The 24626-nt window shown below is 46.9% G+C and overlaps 2 protein-coding genes across 30 annotated transcripts in view; one reads left to right on the plus strand and one right to left on the minus strand.

Moving 5' to 3' along the window:
* The window catches only part of SLC37A1 (solute carrier family 37 member 1), a 76156-nt gene extending 75780 nt beyond the window's left edge, over positions 1 to 376 (minus strand). For 3 of the 29 annotated variants that reach the window (XM_089910177.1, XM_089910194.1, XM_089910182.1), the window contains exon 1: positions 5 to 276. In XM_089910177.1, coding sequence (XP_089766303.1) covers positions 5 to 32 — 28 coding nt within the window. In that variant the 5' untranslated portion in view covers positions 33 to 276. Of the gene's footprint in view, positions 1 to 4 lie in introns of all 29 variants that reach the window. The other 26 variants (XM_089910185.1, XM_089910183.1, XM_089910181.1 and 23 more) reach the window with 22 other exon arrangements.
* A 5616-nt stretch (positions 377 to 5992) lies between these two features.
* Positions 5993 to 20790, plus strand: RSPH1 (radial spoke head component 1). The gene is given in 11 exon segments (XM_089910209.1): positions 5993 to 6046; positions 8515 to 8628; positions 8731 to 8836; positions 10910 to 11010; positions 11012 to 11083; positions 11233 to 11241; positions 11682 to 11843; positions 15026 to 15097; positions 17111 to 17267; positions 18036 to 18179; positions 18985 to 20790. Coding segments are annotated over 11 exon segments (1044 nt in total). The 3' UTR covers positions 19038 to 20790.
* The last annotated feature ends 3836 nt before the right edge of the window (positions 20791 to 24626 follow it).

Here is a 24626-nt window from a genome sequence, read left to right on the forward strand (position 1 = left end):
TTACCTTTTTTTTTCTTTCCCAAGTGTTGCATAAAGTACAACTCTGTTACAAAATGCTACCTAACACCACGATCACAAGCTTCTTTGATTGAGAGCTTACTATGTGCCGGGCACTGCTATGGGGGTGGTGGTGGTGAGGGGAGCACAGGTGAGCGCAGGTGAGCACAGTCTGTGCCCTCAAGTTGCTGCCTAACATAAACTCGAGCTGGCCCAACTTCCTGATGTCTCCTGGCTCCACCCTGCCTGACTGCATGAACCCGTCCGCCCACTGCTGCTGCTGAATTACTGAATAATCCCACTACCTGGATGGAAAAGAATTTACTTCCTTTCTGGACTACAGCATTCTCAATATCCTTCCATGAAACCGCATACCTCACGTAGGTGTGTAGGGGTGTGTGTGTGTGTGTGTGTGTGTATCTGTTTATTTCCTCCTTGTCAGTTGTCACTTATATAAGAGACATAACGTCAAACAGTTAAAAGAGTTCCTTTTACCTAAGAATCTACTCGTCAATATCTTTCTAGAAACTTCGGTCTCTTCCCATCCTCATGTGTATCAGTGCTAATGGATATAAGCATTAAACATAATCTGTTTTTCACAGACTAACTTCTGATTGTCACGATTACCTGATTGAACCATCTTTGGCAGTTTGATGCTCTCCGGGAAGACACAATTGAAAATGACCAAGACAACCTGACGTCAGAACTTCCCCAAAGACCCATGGATAGACAGAACGTGCTTGGTTACTATGTGAGTAACCACAGTGTAATTATTAACAATAATAGCTAACATTTACTAAGTGCTGAGTAACAATAATACAATTATTAGTAATAGCTAATACTTACTAGGTGTTTTATTGTGTGCTAGGCCCGTGCTAAGCTCATTATAAACATCTTATTTAGACCTCACAACAGCCCTAAAAGGGCAGTGAACTATTACCTCCGTTTTACAGATGGGTAAATTGACTTCAGAAAGAAGCAAACAGAGGTAGGATTTCAAACCTGGGTCTGACTCCTACCCACTAAATGCCATAAAAACTCCATTTTAAAAAAGAAGTTACAAGGCCTGTGTTTTTATATCTACCTATAGATATACCTAAAAGTGTATGTTTATAAATGTGCATATATATATATATATAAAATAGTTCCATTCTCAAGAACACAAGTATTTTAATAAACAACCACAGATTTCCACACTGAAGATGGGCCTGAATTCATTTTGTTGAAAGTCCCTGCTTTTTATCTGAGCAGTTTGTAAACAAACACAGAAACAACCCTGTTTGCACTTTGCCGACTCCCCTCTGCCTTGTCCTCCACGGTCCAGAAGGGACAGGCTCAGGGCCTCAGCCAGTCGCCATGGCAACCGCCAGGCAGCCCCGACCCAGCTCGGAGGTGGGTCAGAAAGCTGTGGAACACGGGAAGCGGACCCCCAGGAGGCCTCCAAGTCACCACCACCATTCCTCCCCCGGGGTGGTCCCACCATAGAAGCCGAAGCCACTATCCCCAGCCCCTCTGGGCAGAACCACGGATCGGGTTTCCTTCACCCCTTCTTTTGGCGGGGGTGGGTGATGTAGAGAGAGGAGGGTCTCATTTATATTTAAGAAAAGCAAGAAGATAATTTCTGCCTGGGGGAATGGAGCTGGGAGGAACCGTGGTCCTTCACCTCCTCGGCTCACCTGAAGCCCTGCCGCCTCGCCCCTCCCTTCTACACGGAGGGCTCATCTGCGCACGCTCCCTGCGGTGGGGGGGAGGGGGGAGGGGAGAGGATGGGAACCCACTCCCGGGGGGTGATGGGAAGGGCCGGCCGGCTGGGGGTGTAGGGGAAGTGCCTCCCTGTCAAGGTTGAGAAGTAGGATTTCCTCCTTTTTCCAGTGAAGAAACTCCTCCTAGTGAGGCCTCACCTTTTTGTCTCCGGGAAAGGAGGATGAGCTATGCCACAGTTTCGCAGGCCTTCGGATTTTGAAATCGCTGCTTCTGTGATCACCAAGTACTTGCGTGTCACGTGGGGCTTAAGGGTCAGGGAGTTTGGGGCTGCCCGGCATCAGGCTGGCCGAATGAGGTCTTTCTGGACTACGCAGGTCTCATAGGGAGAGCGTAGGTGGGGCTTTCTACCTGCCGTGAGCGGGGAGCAGCCTCTTTCTGGAAGGAGTTTCTGGGCTCTGTGCTGCAGGAGGCTGGGAGGCCGGTCCTGATGTTTACCCGATCTTGCCTTATTTGGACGATTGTTAAACCTGCAGGGTAAAGAAATTACTATAGATTGACTGAAAGATTTGGTGGGTGGGGAGGATTCTGACTAATTTGCATAAGCCATAAATCCAGTTGTAAATTTTAGGATCTAATAATTCAGTGGCTAGGCACCCAGCTGCACCTCTCTGTGGCTCCGTTTCCTTAGCTGTACAATGGAGAAATGACAGTGAGGATTTGTTAAGATAATTCATATATAAAACTCTTCAAACACTGCCAGCGCAGAGTCAGAACTTAGCAAACATTACTCACTGGCATTTTTAGAGAAAATTTGAAAATTGAATTCCTGACATTTATTTTTATATGCAAAAAAGCTAACATCTGGTTGCATATTCTTGATTGTATTACCATTCCAGATCTCTAACATTTAAAATATTTTGAGGTATTATTATAAAAAGACACACCCCACTGTAGTAAATGTGGCAACTGACAAGTATAAAGAAGAAAATCATAGTCATCGGTCCTTCTAAAGTCCCCACTTTTTCCCACAAGAAAAACTGTTAATTTGGGGTGTTTACAATCTTTTTATCTTTGCAACTAACAAACAATATAATTGTAGGGTCTTGTGTGTTAATTTGCCTGTTCATTGTTTCTTTTTTCGGTAAGTGATGGATTTGGGCCTGAGATGCGGTTAAGGTTGCAACCTTCCATTATGCTGTTGTTTCAGAGGGAAACGTTGGCATGCTATGTGTCTTCTGGAAGATCTGTTGATTATTCAGCTATTCACCTCATGGAGTTGGCCTTTGTGTTTTCTCAGGCACTGCTACCCTCCCCCATCTCCCCATCCCCCAGCAACAGCACACGACACACCTGGGAGGAGGGTGGGTGGGTGCGAGGAGAACTTTCTATTAATGATATGTGATTTCTTTGTTAGATCTTCACTGATGGCATTATATAGCTATCATAATAAATAACAATACATTAATAAAGTACCATTTTTGATCCCCAGGGCAGCTCTTCGAGTTTGGAAGGGTTTATTCCCCTCAGTTTACAGAATAGGAAACTGAGGCTCAGGGCAGGTGAGTTGCCTGAGGTCACCAAAGCTAATAGGCCATGGGAACCCAGAATTTGACATTGGGCATTCTGGCTCTAGGGGAGTAATATTTCCACTAAATGATGATGACTTTAAGACCTGCTTTCCCTCCATTTAGATCAATTTTTAAAATACTTAAATATTAGATTTAAATAAATAAAAAGTTGGGGTTATTATTATTGTTGAAGGTATTAAATCTCAAAAGCAACTAAGAGCACCATACAATATTTAGATTTAAGATGAAACACAGTTATTTGTATAATTTGCAAAAACACATTAAAATTGGATATACAAATGTACGATGGCCAAACCATATATAGAAATAGAACTCTGACCCACAAGTTGCAGCAACAAAGCCCAGGAAACCAACCCACTATCTACAGTAGCCATCGCAAGAAGCCAGCCTACTGTAGGCCAGACCGGCAGGAAGTCAGTCGCTAGCTCTACTAGCTGATCCAGTAACAAACAATAACCCCTTTAACAATTGGCTCCAAATGGCCAGGACTTGATTATAACTGAGAGGCACCCTAATTTTTGCCCCCCCTTCCCCCTTAGGACCAACCAGAGAAAGCTGAATTTTTACTGTAACCAAACACACGGGATGTCTCGGTTCTCGTGAGCCCTCTGGCAGCTTTCCCACACCCACAGCCTGCAGTCAGGGCACCAACCCGCTTCCTTTTTCCCACTATAAAGCTTTCCCACTCCTCTGCCTGCCTTTGAGTCTCTGCCGAAATGCAAGTGATGGTGGCTGAGTCCCTTGCTATAGCAAGCCGCGAAAAAATAGTCTTTGCTTGTTCTCATTGGGTGGTCTTTGTTTACTTCCACACACAAAATAGAGATTCTTTTAAGTAAAAGTGATAAAGGAAAAACATTTCCATGTCACCAGGGGATCTAAAGGCCCATATGGACTGGATTTCCTTGGCTTGGTTGAGCATCCACTGTGTGCAAAACATGAGGTGCTGAGGGGGAAACGAAGATGAGGGCGGCATGGCTCCTGATACCCAGAAATCAGACAAGCACCCAGATGACTGTCACATGAGACAGAACTTGTCTTGTGTATTTGATGAAGATGGCTAAAGGTACGATGGGAATTAAGAGAGAGACAGTGAGCACAGCTAACTTGAATGGTCAATGGAAACTGCAGGAGGGAGGTGTCCAACATTTAGAGCAAAAAGTTAAAAATACAGAGAAATATGGTTATTATATACTAATAAAAACTCACTGCTTAAAATTAAATTTTGCATGTTGTCACACTCAGACCTTTAAAATATATAGGTAGATGGATGGATGACAGCCAGATAGATGATACAGAGCTGAGGTCCTCTCCTCTTTCTCTAAGCCCCATTCCCCTTTTCCTCCACGAGGGCACCCTTACCATGAATTTGGAGCTTTTTCTGGAAGTGGTCTCTTATCCAGTCTTTGATGAACGGCTATGACTTTTGATAGGCAAGGCTGGAGGAAGGAAGACTTTCCAGGGAGAGAGTCTGGCACAGGCAGAGGCATAGAAGTGGGGAAGTGAAGGATGTACTGGGGCAAGTGCCTGTGGTTTTCTTTTGTCTGAAGCATCTAAAGCAGTATAGGAAGGGGATGGTGGACCGTGAGGCTGAGAGGATGACTTAGGGCTTGAACATGGAGGGACTGAACGCCAGTGGATAAGGTTGATTTGCATTTGGGCTTCAGAGTAGAGGAGGAACGTGAGGTGGCGAAGAGTACCAAAGGCTGGAGATAGAGAGGCTGAATTAGAGACCACTGCTAGAACTTACAGGCTGGGATCAGGGCTGGTGACAGACGAGTTGGGAAGGAGATCATGAGGGGCCCTGGGCAGGCCGAGGGTCAGATGACCGGAGGGGAGCTAGGAGGAGGGGCCCATTAACCAGTAGGAGTGAGTGTCAATGTGCAGGTGTATGTGTGCGCGTGTGAGTGACTGTCTAGGCGTGTGTGAGGGAGCGAGCTCCATATGGGAACCCCAGGGGGCTGGACTCACACCTAGGGTGGAGGAGAGACGTCAAACCCTGACGGGCATCAGGGTAGATTGCATCTGCTAATAGGTCGGAGCTGACTCCTTGAGTCAGGAGGAGATGTTTACAAACACAAGAAAAGATCTCGAAGAACACATCTCTGTGGACCGCCAACACCGAAAGATCAGAAGAGAGCTCAGAAAGGTGAAGAGGGCCTGCCGAGGGATCCGAGGAACCAGTGGCCGGGGCTGGGAAGGGGCAGTGCCCAGCCCTAGGCAGGGGTGAAGGCCTCAAGAGAACTGGCCCGACGCGCTTCCTGCACCCCTCCTCGTTGCAGCATCACCCAGCAGCTGGTTAAAGGGGGCAAGCCACGTGGTGTCCAGGTTAGCGAGCAGGTGGGTACCCAGTACGCCTCAGGCCCCGCCCCCTCCCTCCTCTTGCGCGACGATTGGCCGAGGCTCCCCTTCTCGTTGCTGTGACAGCCCTCGAAGGCTGCCATTGGCTTCTCCCTATGCCTTCCCGCCCCAGGCCCCGCCTCTCTCCCGTCCCAAGCGGCGATTGGTGGATGCATCCCGTTGCTATGACAGCATGCGATGGTTAACAGTGACTCCTACCCCCACCTTTCGGCTTCTACGCCCCAGTTGGGAGGAAGGCGGGCCTGGCCGCGTCTCCGTGGCGACGACGGACGCGGTGCAGGCAGCTGGTACCTACCGCCTAGAAAGGCTCAGGCGGCAGCCGGGATCCAGACTGGGGCGGGATCATGTCGGACCTGGGCTCGGAAGAGTTGGAGGAGGAGGGAGAGAAATATCTTGGGGTGAGATCTCCGGGTAAGGGGGGGAGCTCCCAGGGGTGCGCGGACCCTTGGAAGCCGGTTTCGGAGAGTGGGGTGGCCTGGAGGCCAGCCACAGTCCCACTGGGAGGCCCAGCCAAGAGCAAGGACCACGCAGGCCACAGCGGGCGCTGCGTCCTGCAAGATGGCTGTGAAAGGTGAAACGTTATGACGTCCGCCTGCCGAATCGCTTCTCGCTCCCCCCTCCACCAATTCCTCCTATCGTTAAAGGCAAAGATTTCCAAATCCAAGGCTTTGGAAGCGTCCTCTTCCCTGCTGTCACCCTTCATCGAGGCAGTTTCCTTGGATGGCTGGGTCATCCCAAGCTACCATACTATTCTTGAATGTATTTTTGTATATTATTCTGAAACTATTTCTGTAATGGAGCCTGGCTCCTCAGGATTAAAGGAAGATGGAGGAAAGCTGCTTCCTGGCAGCCTTCAAGAAATGCTAAGGAGGTCCCAGGCTCAGCGAAGGCTTCCTGAAGTATTACCATACAGGCCTGTAATCACATGTGCTTTCTTCACTCTTGTTGGAAATGACCCGGGTCGTTGGAAATATTTCCTGGTTTAGACAGCGGAGAGGAGGTAAGGGATGCACATTCAGTGATGTGAGCTGGGCTCCATGTGGGCATATTTGTGCTGCCTGAAGCCAGAGGGTGACTATTGCCTGGCTGGCAGGTTGGGAACCTCATCCACTGTGTGTGTGCAGGGTACAGAGTTGAAATAGTTTCAGAATTACCTGAAAAATCTAGCACCCCTGCTGAGATAGATGTGCTTGCTCAGACCTTTTTTTACTAGCTCTGCACACCCATCTTCCAGCTTCTGCCTGATTTGCTGCTGAAGACAAGCACATCTGTGCACTGGAGCCACCTGGCCAGTAGGGAGCGGCGGAAGTGCCTGGGATGTACGCATCCCGGGACAGCCAGCAGCTAGTGCTAAAAGACAGGACAAACTGCCGTGATCGACACTCCAGAACGCCCTGTGCAATGAGGCTGAGTCTGGGACATCACCTGACATCACCCATGCTTGGCAGCCGCCTCTTTCACGTCTGTTTTCGCACCCCCTTTGCTGGTTTCTCCTGGGAGCACTTAAAAAAAAAAAATCTCTCTCCAAGGTCTGCTTCTGGGGAACCCAAGCTACATCACCTTCCCAGTAAGCTTTCTAGTTCATCCCCTCAAATGGCCCTACCGATCTGTAACTTTTTAGCGTCCATTATTTTCAGGTTCGATTCACAGTTGGGGTCATTTTCAAGGGTTCTCTTCCTATTCAGGCACCCCAGCGTCTCAGTACTGGGTGTATTGAGAGGTCTTTGGGGTGGCAGGAGGAGCCTTTTGTACACTTTGACTTAGACTAACCCTGAAACAAGTTTGTAAGGTTATAAAATTCTGCGTTATAATCTGAGCATGAATTTCTGAGCCAAACAGTGCTAGAAAAGCACAAGAACTGCAAAAATGTTTGTTTCTGAAGCCCTTGACTTAATGTGTCTGAGCTTGTGTGTAATGTCTATCCAGATCCAGCGCCATGTCAGGTCATTGCTCTATGCCCTCGCCGTTTCATTATTCATTATTTGCACCCTACACTCATGTATTAGGTGCTTGAGAAATGTTTATTTGATGAAGGATCGAGAAAATAGGGAAGCAACAAGCTTGTATTATGTTTTTTATTGATTTACTTTTAAGATAGATTAATTATCGATCTTAGCTATGAGGGTTTGAACCTTAAGTCTCTTGATAAGGAGTTTAAAAATAAGATAAACTAAATTGAGTTGGGAGACCCAAGTTGACAACTGAGCCCAGTTTATTCCCCAGCTCCCCCTGCCCCTCTCCCACCATCAGAGCTTCCTTGAAGGTCAAAGCTGTCTTCAGGCCACAGACACCCCAGGGATGATTTGCATTTTAAGTTCTGTATTATTGGAGGAAGGTGGGTTTAGGACACGTTCCACCCGCAAATGCTACTTCAGACGTGTTCCTATAAAGAACACAACTTGGCGCACCTCGCATTTTCCTCAAAATGGTCAGTTTTGTTTACAGCTTAAAGGATTATCATAATACATTGGAGGGAGAGAGTGAAAGTCCCACAATGGACAGGTGCCAGCTGTGTGACCCTGGACGGATGCTCCATGTCACCCAGGTGTGGTACCTACCTCACCTGTAAGACAAGGCCAAGGATTGGGAGGATGCAATGGAATACTATTTATAAAATGCCTAACACATAGTTAGTGCTTTTATTTATTTTATTCATGTTTTAAAAAATTTATTTTGGCTGCGCTGGGTCTTCGTTTCAGCACGTGGAATCTTCCTTGCAGCATGCAGGATCTAGTCCCCCAACCAGGGTTCAAACCCGGGTCCCCTGCTTTGGGAGCCCAGAGTCTTACCCACTGGACCACCAGGGAGATCCCTGGTTAGTGCTTAATAAATGGTAACTGTGATCATCTTGTTTTCTTCGGTCCAGGAATACGAAGGGGAGCGGAACGAGGCCGGTGAGCGGCATGGTCATGGGAAAGCGAGACTGCCCAATGGGGACACGTATGAAGGGAAATACGAACATGGTAAAAGGCACGGCCAGGTCAGAATCAGTGGCTTGAGTGGGTGGTTTACCCAATTTAATACTCTGTTAGCAATGATTAAATTCAGGATTGATATGAATTATATAATCAATGTGTTTCAGGGGACCTACAAATTTAAAAGTGGTGCACGGTACATTGGAGAATATGTTAAAAATAAAAAACACGGTCGAGGCACTTTTATCTATCCAGACGGATCAAGATATGAAGGTAAAGTATTACCACAAAGCAGACTTCCGTGTTGTGGAGGACTTGGGGATGGAACTTCTCTGGGGATGCTGAGACACACATGAAAGCTTCAAGTTCCCCAGTCATTCAACAAATACGATCTATGTTCCTGTGTTCACAGGGTTGATGCAGAAACCAGAGAGCCTTGTAATTAGTGAACTGATCCACAGGGGGACATGTGACTGTCCCTGTGGCCCGCACATTCCCTCCTGGGGGCCCATGCGCTGAGAGAGGTTGCTGGGCGAGCATGGACCTCGGGGGGTGGGTTGGACCCTGGTCAACTGGTGCTCAGTGGTAGAGTCTCCTTGGAACTGTTCTTGCTGTCTTCCATTTCTGACCAGCCCCTCTTCTGATGAACACCCGGTTGGTTTAGATGGTGGTTCCTTCACTGAAGGCTTCTGATCTGGGAGGCGTTCTGCCTCGTTAAAGTGGCGTTCTTACCTCTGCCGCAGTGCGTTACGTGCCAATGTTATGTGGCTCAGGAAGACTCTTGTCCCCTTATTTCCAAGAACCGCACTGCCGCCCCACCCACCATTGTCACCTGGTGTGACGACAGTGTGACGTCTCACCCCAAAGACCGGTGAAGGCCGTTCCTAACCCAGGGAGAGAGACGAGCAGGGGTGGGTTGTGAGCCTCGCCAACGGTGTGCAAAGGTTATGTTCGGGGCTGCTTTTCTGGGAAGTTAATCTAGTTTTCATCAGATTTCCAAAAAGGTCTGTGAGCCCAACCCTGGAACTGGTGTGACAGTAGGTGTGACCTAGTTCAGGGGACCCCATCCCTCCCTGCCTCAGCCTTCTCCCCTGCAGTGCGAGGATCAGATGAGTGAACACACGTGAGATGCTCAGAACCAGACCTGACGGATCGTATGTGTTCAGTAAATGTCGGTGGGCCACAGTGTAGCTTGTGTGATAGCAGCGCTTCTTACAACGGATTCCACCCTCTGAGGGTGTGGGCTGGAGCTGCGGGTCTGGTGGCCACATAAAACCAGAACCGAGGCATCATCAAACAGGGCTTCTGCTGGAATCCGACACCTGGGTGGACAGTGTCACTGCTGTTCCTACTAGAGATGGAATTTCTCTTTGGTTTTGTTTCATAAATCTTAGAAGCCTGGCTCCAGACCCATCTGCTTTTTAAATCGACTTGACACAATCTAATTTAGGATTTAATTCTTTCCAGATTCTGATGAACCTAATCTCATTATTGTCATTTTGATTTCAGCGTAGATGTTAATCTAATTTGAACAACATACATATTTATATATATTATATATGTGATGTATGAGAAGATATATGCATATGTGGAGATACATATATATGCACTCAGAGTAGGGGGTTGAAGGAATTTTTACTGTGAAGGTTATTAGCTAACATATAAAACGCCTTTGGAGGCAGTTGTAAGTTGTCGTGTCTCCTTATGGTTTTGTACCTTAATGGGTGCAGGGCGCAGTCACTGCCCAGGGATTTCCTCTCTGAGTTCGGAGGCTAAGTACTCATTTTAGCTCAGTAAGTCCACAGTCTTCCAGCCCAAAGCCCAAGTTAACATGGGACTTCTTCGCCGCTGCTTTGGCCGAAAGGGGCGCAGACCGGCTCGCGGCCACTTGGCGAGGATGCTCAACACAGGTGTGCGGGGGGGGCGGCCCCAGGCGCCGGAGCAGGTGCGAGGTGGGAAACAGACTGAAATGCCGGCAAGTGGCTGAGAATAGACCACCGAGGCTCCAAGTTGTTGCTGGGTCACTGAACGCACGCGAGGCAGCAGGGGTGTGGAGCTGGGGCCACTGTCCATAGGGCAGCAAACCCTGGCTTGAAGCCTTGCTGTGCCGCCGGCCAAGTGGGAAAAAGCCGCTGTTAGCACATGCAGGCGACAGTGGCCCAGTACATACACCTGCCAGCCCGTCCCCCCAGAGGCCCGGCTCAGCCTCCCTCCGCCGGCTCCCCACTCCAGGTGTCCATCGGTCCGGCCGAGAGGCAGGGATGGAGGGGGGTCAGAGTGGGCAGGGGCAGCGGTGAAGGGCGGAGCTGTTTCCTCCTGACCCCTGCTTTTGTGTGGCCCTTCCAGGGGAGTGGGCGGACGACCTGAGGCATGGCCACGGCGTGTACTGCTACATCAACAATGACAGCTACACCGGGGAGTGGTTTGCTCACCAAAGGTTCGGTTCTCCCCCTGGGCCCGCAGATCAGTTCACGTCATGAGCACATGACGGTGACTAAGCAACAGAATCATGACCGGAGAGCCCACTGGCCAGCTCTGCCCCATGGTTCATGGCTTTCAGGCCAGCGTGGGAGCAATGTACTGCTGCACGGCTGCAGGTTCCCGGGAACCCACCCAAGGGCCCCAGGCCACGGAGGGCACAGGAGAACCTTCTGGGCGCTGAGTTGCAGCTCCCAGGAGCCCTGCCTTTTCCCCGAGCCAGCCAGCTGATAGGCGGGAGGCCGCCGCTGTCCAGCAGGGATGCCTGCTCTCAGCTGGGGCCATGAGCAGGAGGTGTGCTTCGATTGGGCCCAGATATGGAAGCCACTTGTGAGCCCACCTCAGCCTAGGCCCCCCCTTGATTCAAATGTGTGTCTCAGGGCTTCCCTGGTGGCGCAGTGGTTGAGAGTCCGCCTGCCGATGCAGGGGACATGGGTTCGTGCCCCCGTCCGGGAGGATCCCACATGCCGTGGAGCCGCTGGGCCCGTGAGCCATGGCCGCTGAGCCTGCGCGTCCGGAGCCTGTGCTCCGCAACGGGAGAGGCCACAGCAGTGAGAGGCTCGCGTACCGCATAAAAAAAAAACCAAACCAAATGTGTGTCTCATAAACCTGGAGGGGTTTTCACTGCAACGGAACCGAGTGCATCGCGGTCCTCATCTTCACCAGGCACGGGCAAGGCACCTACTTCTACGCGGAGACGGGCAGCAAGTACGTGGGTACCTGGGTGAACGGCCAGCAGAAGGGCACGGCCGAGCTCATCCACCTGAACCACAGGTACCAGGGCAAGTTCTTGAACAAAAATGTAAGTCAACGGGCAGCGATGTTTGCCAATGAAATAAGCAACACCCTCCTCCCCGAGCCTGTGTAAATGTGTGAGCAGAAAATAGGACAAACCCAGGCAAACCCTCCCACCCCCTCCAGATAGGGAAACAGGGCAGCTGTGCTGAGCTCCGAGCCTCACTGATACCCACAGAGGGCAGGGCGGGGGCAGGGGAAGCTCAGCCAGTTTCTCTGCATCTCAGTAACATCCATGCTCTCTCCCAGCAGTGGGAATCATTATAGCACTGGGGGCATCTTGACCTTGGTCTTATGAGTAAATCGGATATGAAATACATATTTGTCTGGAACGACTGAGCATTTCCTGCAGTTGAGCCTGTGGGGGTTTTGACTTTCTTTCCCCCGGGAGGCCCACAGCCGGAGCCGCAGGGAGGAAGACCCACCAGGTCCTCCCTGGAGCCCCATGCCCACCCACCTGCTCCAGGTGGTGGTGGAACTGGAGGCCTTGGGTCTGAAGGTTTCCGGTTCGCAGTACCCGTGATGGGTCATTTCTGTTTGGAGGACTCTGTGGCCTTACCTGTCCTTGTTGCCCGAGCCCTGATGGGATGCAGAGAAACCCTGAATAATTTGGAACCTACCTACCACCCCGCATTTGCCATGTAGCCTTGATCAGGGGTTGAGCAGAAACTTTCCCCGAAGAAAGAGTTTGCTGAGCAAATGAAAGGTGTTAAGAGTTTGACAGAGGAACATCTAACTGATTTAATAAAGTAGCCTCAGACCCTTAAAACTCAGTTTTCATTTCCATATAATTCACGCCCTAATCGCAGACTCTGCTTTTAGTCTTTGTAAGTGTAGGCACGTTCTCCTCAAATCTGTACATGGAATACGTCACTCCCAGCAAAATCTCATGAGATCTTTCTCGGCACACGGAGGTGGGTGGAAGAAAGAGAATTTGATACGAGTTAACTGGGAGGAACCAATGAATGCTGCGAACCTAGACTCATCCGAGGAGTAAGAGCAGAGTGGGGCTTTGTTCTGCTAGTTAGAAAAAGACTTTAAAGTTGTGCCAGAGCGTAGTTCCAACCGTGAAACGCCCAGACTCTGGATCCCGCCTGCCCACCTCAAGCATCGCAAAGGCACAGACTCACACGTACAGCTTATACAGAGTTACAGCATGGGGATTTTAATTACATAAATAGAACCACACTATATCAGGACACAAAAATGTACCCCCGAAAAAGCTATCTTTTTGTGTATTCAGAAGTTTTTATGTAGGTTAGTTACTGGAATTGCAAATCTACAAGTACTGATACCTTAAATGATGATGGATACTCTAATTGTCCTGAAAAGCTAAGCCAGTTTATACTCTGGTCAGCAGGATATGGGAGTCTCTCCATCACTTCTTCCATCAACCTTGGATAGTATTAGTCTTTAACATTTTCTTTTCAAATCTCGTGGGTAAAAAATGTTATCTCATAGTTTTAATGCGGAATTCCCCGATTCCTGGTGAGGCCCAGCACCTTTACACACTTTTATTGCTGGTTTGACTTTCTTCCTTCAGACAATTACCTGTTCACATCCTTGCTGACAAGTTATGAAAGCGCACTATAAATCTTCAATAATGAAAACAGTGTGATACTAGGATAGAGAAATATAGATCAGTGAAGCAGGTTAGAGAGTCCACAGACAGATCGAAGTATATAAAATAATTTAGCACTTGAAAGGATGTCATTTCCAGTTAAAAGGAATGGTGGGGAGAAGTCCTTTGGTGGGGCGGGTTCGTGCCCCGGTCCGGGAAGATCCCACATGCCGCGGAGCGGCTGGGCCCGTGAGCCGTGGCCGCTGAGCCTGCGCGTCCGGAGCCTGTGCTCCGCAACGGGAGAGGCCACAACAGTGAGAGGCCTGCGTACCACAAAAAAAAGGAAAAAAAAGAAATAGTGCTAGGACAGCTTGATGACCATTTGGGAGAAAAAATAAAACCAAAGTTTGTCCTCCAGCATGTAGATGAAGATACTTACTAGAAGAAATAAAGATTTAAATGCAAACAAGAAAGTCACAGATAGAAGAATAAGTATTTATGACCTTTGGAATGAGGAAGAGGACTTTCTATACAAAAATAGAAAGGAAAACCCAAAAGATTTCACTTGATAAAAATAAGCCAATATAGATTAGAGAGCACCATAAAGAAAATGTAAAAGATATCTGACAAAAGGGGTTGAGATATTTGTAACATTTAATTTGTAAAGCACTTAATCAACGTGATTTAAATTTCAAAAATGTTGAAAAGAAATTCAGCCTTGCTAATAACTTAAAAGGTGTGACTTCAAATGATGAGGTCCTGTTTTTTACATATATATAAAAAAGTATAACAAATGTTAAGCCCAGAAAAAATATGGGTTTGTGGACGAGAGGCTCTTAAGTGCTGTTGTGGGAAAGAAAATTATTAGAGCCTTATTCTGGTTTAAATATATATATATAAAACACATACTTTTATCCAGAAATTCAACTTCTGTAAATTTACCCCGAGGAAAATGCCAAGGGTGGACCTAAAGATTTAACTCAGAATATGTTTACCATAGCATTTTTTGCCAAAGTATCAGTATGCCAAATATCAACAATAGTAGGTGAGTAAAACAGATTATAATTCTTTGATGAAATAACATACCAGGTTGACAACTGATGTTATGGAAGAATATCTGTGATATGGGAGGTCATTCATGCCCTATTTCTAAGTAAAGATAGAACAAGAGTCAGCACGTGTAGTTACGGTCAGATTTTTATTTTAAAAAAAAAATCTCTGTATTAGAAATAAGGTTACAGAGACTACATCAAAATATTAGTAGTTCTAACACAATATTGTAAATCAACTATATAGTTAGATAAAATTTTTAAAAATATCAATAGTACTATTTTTAGCTAGTTTGACTGTGTGGGTCAACTAAGTGAAATTTTTGTCATAAATACATTACTTTTATAAAGAGATAAAATGTAGTTAAAGTTTTTTTTTAAAACAAACAAAAGGGGGCCTATACTTTGCATTCCATTAGCCATTAGTTCACAAAAGCATCTTTAATCCATACTGAATTTTCCCCAGTTCCATGATTTGGGGTAGGTTTTATGAAAGTCACATTTATAAAGCATTTTGTACTTTCTACTGGGTGTTGATGCTCAAGAGTGAAGTATTTCTTGGTTTCTCTTTGCTCGTAGCCCGTTGGCCCTGGAAAATACGTGTTTGATATTGGCTGTGAACAGCACGGGGAATATCGCTTAACAGATGTGGTAGGTTGCAGAGTCTATATCACTCCTACGTTCATAGGCAAACGAGCTGCTCGGTGATACTGATCCTACAGATCTGCGGCGGGACCAATTGCCCTAAGGGAGTATAGGAAAGGGGATTGGGCAGAAGGGGAAGCTGGGTTCTGACGGGACCCCATGGGAGCTCTGAAATGGGATGACCCTTCAAAGTGTCCTGAATGGAGGCCAGGACCTGTGACCCACATGTGGACCAGTCACCGGCTGTGGGCTGCCCGTGGACAGGGGCATGAAACCTGGACAATGCGGCCTCCTTTGATGGAGGGCAGTTCCTGGCAGGAACTCTGTTATGAGCAACCAGCTGCCAACACGCCCAGCAGCTGGAGGAGTGAGCACCTGAAGGGGGGGGGAGATCACATGATCACACAGGAGCCAATGAGAGAGCAGACACCCTTGGGGGCGGTTCTCAAAGCGCAGTCCCTGCGTGCAGCTCTGGCCCTACCTGGGAGTCTGTTTGAAATGAAGAGTTTTGGGCCCCACCCCATTCTTCCTGAATCAGAAACTCAGGCTGGGGCCAGCGATCTGGACTCCAACAGCCCCTCCACGGGATTCTGGTGCAGTTCAAGTTTGAGCACCACTGTCCTGGAGAAACTCAGGCATTTGGACATGGAGGAGAGCAGTGTACTTCTGAGTGACTCAACGGAAGTAACAGGCAGGGGTCTGTCACTCTTTGTCACAGGTATTGTCATCTCTTTTCCATATTTATAGATTGATGTTCAACCTTTGGAGTTTTGTGATAGTTACAAAACTGAGAAGTAGACCAATATGCTTGGTAAGATTGCCACGTGTTGGCTGTTAACCTTTGTTGGAATTATTCATTATTATAAATTCTTCCACATTTGGCACTGATGAACTTTGTCTACTTTCACTGCATTTTACTTTTCTCTCCATAATCCTTGAGACTAGAGCTTCAGGGCTTATGCCCTTCCATGTCATTCCATGGATGTCTTTGGGTGTCTTTAGGCTTTTTCTCACAGTGATGTTGATACCGAAACTCGGCCTCTGTACACCTGTGCTGAGTCAAATCTGAGAGACAGACTTTTGGGTGAAGCAGAAAAGAACGGCTTTATTGCTTTGCCAGGCAAAGGGGGACACAGTGGGCTAATGCCCTCAAAACTGTGTGTCCCAACCTGGTGGAATTTGGTGAGGAATTTCATAGCAATGGTTCAAGGGTGGGGTTGCTGACAAGGATCAGGGTGTGTGCAGGGCCTGCGCTCCTTTAATCTGGCCTCAGGTGGTCTCTTGATGAGCTTCTCAAGGTTATCAAACTGTGACCTTCTCTCTGGAATGAACAATGTTTCTTCAAGGAGTGATGAAACATTCCAGTTTCATCAAATGCACATCTTCAAACGAACATCTTCCATTTCTTGGGGGTTTTAGTTCTGCAGAAGAGCTCAAAGACATTGTTTTGTGTATCCCTTGAGGCAGAACGAGGACCCTGCCCCAAGGCTGCACCACTGTTTCTTGGTTCCTCCCCTCTTATCTCTACATCCCCTCCCTTTCCTGATTAGTAACGGCTTGAACCTGCCCTTTGGAACTCAGGGAAGGTCATGGAGGCTGGGGCCTATTCCCTAAAACAAGAAACGGGGGACACAAAGGCTTTGGTGTCCAGGAGCCCCACGAGGTCCTGCTCAGTTTCAGTGTTTGTTTTGTTACGTTTAAAGAATCTTAGAGCTGAAATGTGGCTGAGCGGCTGCAAAGGGCACTTAGTCCTGGTCATTTCTTAACTGGGAAGCGTTTGAAAGCCTTTTGTGCCCTCAGCGGAATGAGTACAGGAACTGTGTTGCCCTCACCTTCGTGTCTCATCCTCGTTCTTTCAAGATTCATTTTCAGCCCTTGGATTATACTGTGGAGAGTTGGCAATTACTCTGATCACTGAATCCTGTTATAAAAATGCCCCAATGCAATTCAAAACCTGTCCCGTCTCCCCTCACTTTAAATGTCCCATGCATGTTGGTCAAGTTACATTTTTTAACTTAGGAAAGAGGAGAAGAGGATGAGGAGGAGACACTGGTAACTGTCGTTCCAAAATGGAAAGTGACCAAAATCACAGAATTGGCCTTGTGGACCCCGCCCCGCCCCCAGGAGCAGCCAGCTGCGGATGGACCAAGCCAGGGCGAGGCCCCAGGAGCTGAGGGTATATGGAGGCCCTGGGGGGCAGATGGAGTAGGGCTCCCCGGGAAGCAGGCTCTGAGTCCCTCCCCTTGGTCAGTGATTGGCCGTGGGTGTGACCTGGGCAAGGCTCCGACAGCAGCTGGGATGACAGGTCCTTCCTAAAGGGGATCTGGACAGCGTTTCTCTGTGACTCTCACAGGGGGCTTCCTAAGAAGTCCTCAGGGGGCTGTGGAGTATCGAAGGTAGGTTACACTGGGCAGGAGCCCTTCTGTTGCAAGTGATTGAAGACCAGTTCCAATTGGCCTAAGTGGAAAAAATACTGATACTAATTCATTGGTTCATACAACTGGAGCGGTGGCGGGGAGAGAGCCTCAGGTGTGACTGGATCAGGGCTCCGCGCTTGGATCTCCTCTCTCCTGTGCACTGGCTCTGCTTGCCAGCATCCTCTTCCCTTTGGCGACCAAAGCCCAGTGACTTTATCAGATTGCCACCCAATCCGCTCAAGAACCCTAGGGAACAGAGAGCTTCTCTCTCCAAATGCTCATCAAAACCCTTGGGATATATATTGTATACTTAAAATAAAAAGCCCTTGGGAATTAGCGCTTCAGAGCAGTGATGCCCATCCCTGAACCTATCACTGTGATGGGGATGAGGGAGCAGATGCCAGGCCTGGGTGGAGCTGTGACTCTGAGTTAGGGGGTGGTTCCCTGATGGAGAAGCGGGCACTGCTGTCAGCAGGGTGGGTGTGGAAAGGCGTCTGCTGATACCGGTTCCCTTTGTTCCATCTCAGGCGGGGGAGAGCCGGCGGAGGAGGTCCAGCCTCTGACCGATGACATGTCAGAGGGGGAATTAGATTCAGTGCATCCTGGAGAGGAGGAGGGAGATGCCAGCAGGGAGGACGGAGAGGAATTCCCCTACGACAGCTTAGACCAGGGTGAGCCTGAGCTCTGGGGGCCAGGAGGGCGGGAGGGAAGGAGGCACCAGGCACGCCGGGGTGGGCTCAGGGTTTTCTCTGCCTTTGACCGAGGCCGTCCTTGGGCCAGGCCTGAGGGATGGGACATTTCAGAGGACCTGCCCTGGGAATGTCGCTCCTTCTTAGGCGTCCTGGTAGGGACAGCCGTGCGATGCATGTTCTCTCTAACTCGGTCCTTGCTAGTCTGCATTTCACCAATACGGCATGCCTCGGGCTGCAAGTCCCAGTCGATTGATCCCATGGCTTCATTTAACTACATGTTTTTCACCTTTATAACGCTTTATAATGATGCGTGTATGATAATATACAGCAAACACCTTCAAAATTTAAACCCTTTTACCATTTAATTTTTCAGCATTAATACCCACAAATGCTCCTACGGGGGTGTGGGAGGAGGGTGGGAAGCGTGGAGTACAGCTTCCACAGAGATCAGAGTTTCAACAGTGTTACTTATAAATTATAGTCCAGCAATTTTATTCACTGACGAGTGCGCGCAGGCAAAAGATAATGCTGGACCTTACTCTCACTTACACGGATGTTCTTTGTCTTAGCATTTACTCCGAATAAACCTTTTGCTTAGTTTATTACTGGTACCAAAAGAAAAACTATAAAAGCCTGTATAAGATAAAATTTAACGTTCTATGATTTTGCCTGATAAATAGAAATGTTTAATATTTATAATACCTATTGCAAAAGATCTGCTAGCAAATCATGCATTTTTAAATAGAAAAAAGGTAATACACTCACATTTCCCTTTTCTTCCCAGGAAACGTTAGTTTTGAAGAAGAGGAAGCCAGACAGCCAGAGCTGCTGGATTAAGATGAAGCAAAAGCCCGAGTGGTAGGAGGTTGAGTCTTAAAGATGCGTCTGTTACCAGGGTAGTTATTACTCATCTATCACTAATCTTTCTTACTTAATTGTTTGTTAAGATGTTTTACAATTGCAAATAAATTTCTTCATTATCCTTTGTTTATGAAATAGCCTCTGCTCCCAGTTCTTTAAAAGTTACCTGGTTGGGGCTTCCCTGGTGGCACAGTGGTAAAGAATCCGCCTGCCAATGCAGGGGACACGGGTTTGAACCCTGGTCCAGGAAGATCCCACATGCTGCCGAGCGACTAAGCCTGTGCGCCACAACTACTGAGCCCGTGCACCACAACTAATGAAGCCCGCGCGCCTAGAGCCCGTGCTCCGCAACAGGAGAAGCCACCAGCCCCTGCTAGCCGCAACTAGGGAAAGGCCGTGTGCAGCAATGAAGACCCAACGCAGCCAAAAAAAAAAGTTACCAGGTTATTTTGCCATGATTTTTTTAGTGCTGTTTTCTCCTAGGAGAAAGAAAAACATCATATGACTGTAACTCTGCTGAAGATGGTTAATGGAAATGGATTCTGGCTAAGTTAGCTGGGTGACTAGATAGTGAAGTCCCTCTCTCAAATTACCCTCAAGCGAGCCAGGAAAACACCTAGAAAATAAGAATTCCTGTGTGCAATGCTCATAAAACACAACGTAACAAATACATGTCAGGCTTGGGTAAGAAACCCTCAGGTGCCGCCGGAGGGGGCACTCCCATCCGTTCTGCACCTTCGGCATCTCAGGGTGGGCTTTGGGGCTCCCTGCCGGGAGGTCCCTGCAAAAGGCTGAGGGGCAGGGCTGACCGCAGAGATGGCTTTGGCCTGTGTGTACGCTCTTCAGGCCTCCTGGTGGGCTGGGGGCTGACACCTACGTCACCTCCAAGTTCCTTGAGTACGGGCCCACCTTGTTTTATTGTGTTTTGCTTTAGATACTGTGTTTTTTTACAGATTGAAGGTTTGGGGCAACCCTGTGTCAAGCAAGTCTATTGGCACCATCTTTCCAAGAGCATTTGCTCACCTCACGTCTCTGGGTCACGTTTTGGTAATTCTCACAATATTTCCAACTTTTTCATTATTTTTATATTTGTTGTGGTGGTCTGTGATCTTTTTTTTTTTAAATGAAGTAGAGTTGATTTACAATATCATGTCAGTTTCAGGGGTACAGCAAAGTGATTCAGAGATATATATATATATATATATATATATTACAAAATATTGAGTATGGTTCCCTGTGCTGTACAGTAGGTCCTTGTTGGTTACCTGTTTTATATATAGCAGTGTGTATCTGCTAAGCCCAAACTCCTAATTTATCCCTCCCCCGACCTTTCCCCTTTGGCAACCATAAGTTTGTTTTGTATGTCCGTGAGGAGTCTGTTTCTGTTTTGTAAATAAATTCATTTGTATCTTATTTTTTTGGATTCCACATATAAGTGATATCCTATGATATCTGTCGTTCTCTGTCTGACTTACTTCACTTAGTATGATAAGCTCTAGGTCCATCCATTGCTACCAATGGCATGATTTCATTCTTTTTTTATGGCTGAGTGATAATTCCAGTGATCAGTGATCTTTGACATGACTATTGCCATTGTTTTGAGACACCATGAGCTGCACCCATATAAGATGGCCAACTAAATGGATCAATGTTGTGTGTGTTCTGACTGCTCCACTGACCGGCTGTTGTCCCATCTCTCCCTCTCTTTGGGCCTCCCTGTTCCCTGAGACACAACAATATTGAAATTAGGCCATTTAATAACCCTACGGTGGCCTCTATGTGTTCAAGAGAAATAAGAGTCACATGTCTCTCGCTTTAAATCAAAAGCTAGAAATGATGACGCTTAGTGAGGAAGCCATGTTGAAAGCCGAGACAGACCAAAAGCTAGATCTCTTGCACCAAACAGCCAAGTTGTGGATGCAAAGGAAAAGTTCTTGGAGGAGATTAAAAGTGCTGCCCCAGTGAACACACGAATGATGAGAAAGCGAGACAGCTTTATTGCCGGTATGGAGAAAGTTTTACTTGTCTGGATAGAAGATCAAACCAGCCACAATATTCCCTTAAGCCAGAGCCTAACCTAGAGCCAGGCCCTAACTCTCTTCAATTCTGTGAAGGCTAAAAGAGGTGAGGAAGCTGCAGAGGAAAAGTTTGAAGCCAGCAGAGGTTGGTTCGTGAGGTTTAAGGAAGAAGCCGTCTCCTGACATAGAAGTAGGAGATAAAGCAGCAAGTGCTGATGTGGAAGCTGCAGCAAGTTATCCAGAAGGTCTAGCTAAATAATTAGTGAAGGTGGCTACATCTGTTATCCAGCGTAGCCAAAACAGCCTGCATTGGAAGAAGATGCCATCTAGGAGTTTCATAGCTAGAGAGGAGAAGTCAGTGACTGGCTTCAAAGCTTCAGAGGACAGGCTGACTCTCTCGTTAGGGGCTAATGCAGTTAGTGACTTGCAGTTGAAGCCATTGCTCATTTAACATTCTGAAAATCCTAAGACCCTTAAGAATTATGCTAAGTCTACTCTGCCTGTGCTCTGTAAATGCAACGACAAAACCTGGATGACAGCACATCTGTTTACAACACGGGTTACCGAATATTTTAAGCCCACTGTTGAGACCTACTGCTCAGAGAAAAAGATTCCTTTCAAAATATTACTGCTCATTGACAAGGCACCTGGTCACCCGAGAGCTCTGATGGAGATGTACAGTGAGATTAGTGTTGTTTTCATGACTACTAACACAACATCCACTCTGCAGTCCATGGATTAAGGAGTAATTTCAGCTTTCAAGTCTTACTATTTAAGAAATACATTTCGGAAGGCTGTAGTTGCCATAGATGGTAGTTCCTCTGATGGATCTGGGCAAAGTAAATCGAAAACCTTCTGGAAAGGGTTCACCATTCTAGATGCCATTCGTAACATTCGTGATTCATGGGAAGAGGTCAAAGCATCAACATTAACAGGAGTTTGGAAGAAGTTGATTCCAGCCCTCATGGATGACTTTGAGGGGTTCGAGACCTCATGGAGGAAGCAACTGCAGATGTGGTGGAAACAGCAAGAGAAGTAGAATTAGAAGTGGAGCCTGAAGATCGACTGAATTGCTGCAATTTCATGATAGAACTTAATCGACTGAGGAGTTGCTTCTTATGGATGAGCAAAGAAAGTGGTTCCTTGAGATGGAATCTTACTCCTGGTGAAGATGCTGTGCAGACTGTTGAAACGACAACAAAGGATTTAGAATGTTACATAAACTTAGTTGATAAGGCAGCTGCAGGATTTGAGGGGATTGACTCCAACTTTGAAAGAAGTTCTACTGCGGGCAAAATGCTATCACACAGCACTGCTGCTACAGAGAAATCATTCGTGAAAGGAAGAGTCAATTGACGTGGCAAACTTCATTGGGGTCTTATTTTAAAAACTGCCACAGCTGCTCCAAACTTCAGCAGCCACCACCCCGACCAGCCAGCAGCCATCAACACCCAAGAAAGACCCTCCACCAGCAACAAGATTTTGACTCGTGGAAGGCTCAGATGACGGTTAGCAATTTTTAGCAATAAAATATTTTAAAATGAAGGTATGTACACTGATTTTTATTTTTGAAAAATTTTATTGGAGTAGAGTTGATTTACAATGTTGTGTTCGTTTCTGCTGTACAGCAAAGTGAGTCAGTTATACACATACATGTATCCACTCTTTTTTATATTCTTTTCCCATATAGCTCATTACAGAGTATGGAGTAGAGTTCCCTGTGCTCTACATGGTTGACCCTGGTTCCCTGTGCTATAATCGGCAACCTTATTAGTTATCTGTTTTATATGTAGTGGTGTGTATATGTCAATCCCAACCTCCCAATTTATCCCTCCCTGCCCCTCTCCCCCACCTTCCCCCCAGTAACCATACGTTTGTTTTTCACCTCTGTGACTCTATTTCTGTTCTGTAAATAAGTTCATTTGTACCAGTTTTTTTCGATTCCAGATATAAGCATATCATATTTGTCTTTCTCTGTCTGGCTTACTTCACTCAGTATGACAATCTCTAGGTCCATCCATGTTGCTGCAAACGGCATTATTCGTTCTTTTTTTATGGTTGAGTAATATTCCGTTGTATATATGTACCACATCTTCTTTATCCATTCCTCTGTTGATGGACATTTAGGTTGCTTCCATGTCCAGGGTATCGTAAATAGTGCTGCAGTGGACACTGGGGTGCATGTATCTTCTCAAATTATGGTTTTCTCCGGATATACGCCCAGGTGTGGGATTGCTAATTTTAGTTTTCTAAGGAAACTCCGTACTGTTCTCCATAATGTTTGTACCAATTTACATTCCCACCAACATAAATTGTTTTTCTAGGGCTATTGCACACTTAATAGACTGCAGTATAGTGTAAACGTAACTTTTATATACACAGGGAAACCAAAAAATTCACGTGACTAGCTTTACCTCAATGTTCGCTTTATTGCTGTCATCTGGAACCAAACCTGCAGTCTCTCTGAGGTCTGCCTGCGTTGGTCCCTCCTGGCCCCGCCTTTCTCTCCCAGCACCAGTTCAGGCCCCGCTGCTCTGAAATCATGAACTCCGGAGGAGCCCCCGCCTCCCATTTCTCCAGCTCGGCTTCACCCATCCTCCCCTGTTCCCAGAGTCACTCAGAGGGCAAGGGTCTCCAGTTCACCCCAAAATGTCCTTGGGAGCCGGTCTGCCCACCCCCGGGTCATGCACTGCATCTGGTGGTTATGCCCCTGAACGTGGGGCCTCTGTAAGAAAAAGCACACAGCACTATGGGTATAAAATTACATGAAGCAAATATTTATTCAGAATGAGAAATTTCAAAATGATTATAAGCTAAAAGGTGACAAATCCACATATAGCACAACTAGAAAACTGTCAGACTACTGCTACTAATTCATTGCCTAATACAATTCTCTAGTGTTTCTTTTCCTACAATTTTTTCGCTGGCATGTTCTTTGATTGCCTCTTCTTACGACAGTAATTTTGTAAGGTTTTCTATAGGGACATTAGCAAGAAAATTAGTTGTTCCTTGAGCGTGGTTTATGAAATACCAACGGTCGAGGGGCACAAAACGCTTATCTTCCCCTGCGGGCATGTTGCTACTCACGAAATTGCTCCAGCTTGGCATTTCAAACAAGCACTGTGATAAACCCCACTGCATGTGAGTCCCTCAAAAACTGTATACGCTGCGATTAACATACATACACTACTATATATAAAATAGGTAAACAACAAGGACCTACTGTATAGCACAGGCAACCATAGTCAATATTTTGTAATAACCTACAAAGGAAAAGAATCTGAAAAAGAACATATATATATATATATGTAGATATATATCACTGAGTCAGTTTGCTATACACTTGAAACTAGCACAACATTGTACATTACCAATACTTCAATAAAAACAACAACAACATTGTATGCGTTGTACCATCATATTCCCCACAGGAGATACTCTGTTGATCTGGCGTCAGGAGGAGCCTCCCTTACAGCTTTGCACATCTGGTGATTGAAATACTTTCCCACAGCCTGGAGCCTGTACTCCTTCTCCACTCCCACACCTA

Source organism: Delphinapterus leucas, chromosome 4 (genome assembly GCF_059928025.1).
Source record: "Delphinapterus leucas isolate spDelLeu-1000000601 "Yukka" chromosome 4, BTC_Dleu_Yukka2, whole genome shotgun sequence".
In the NCBI taxonomy this organism is placed as follows: Eukaryota; Metazoa; Chordata; class Mammalia; order Artiodactyla; family Monodontidae; genus Delphinapterus; species Delphinapterus leucas.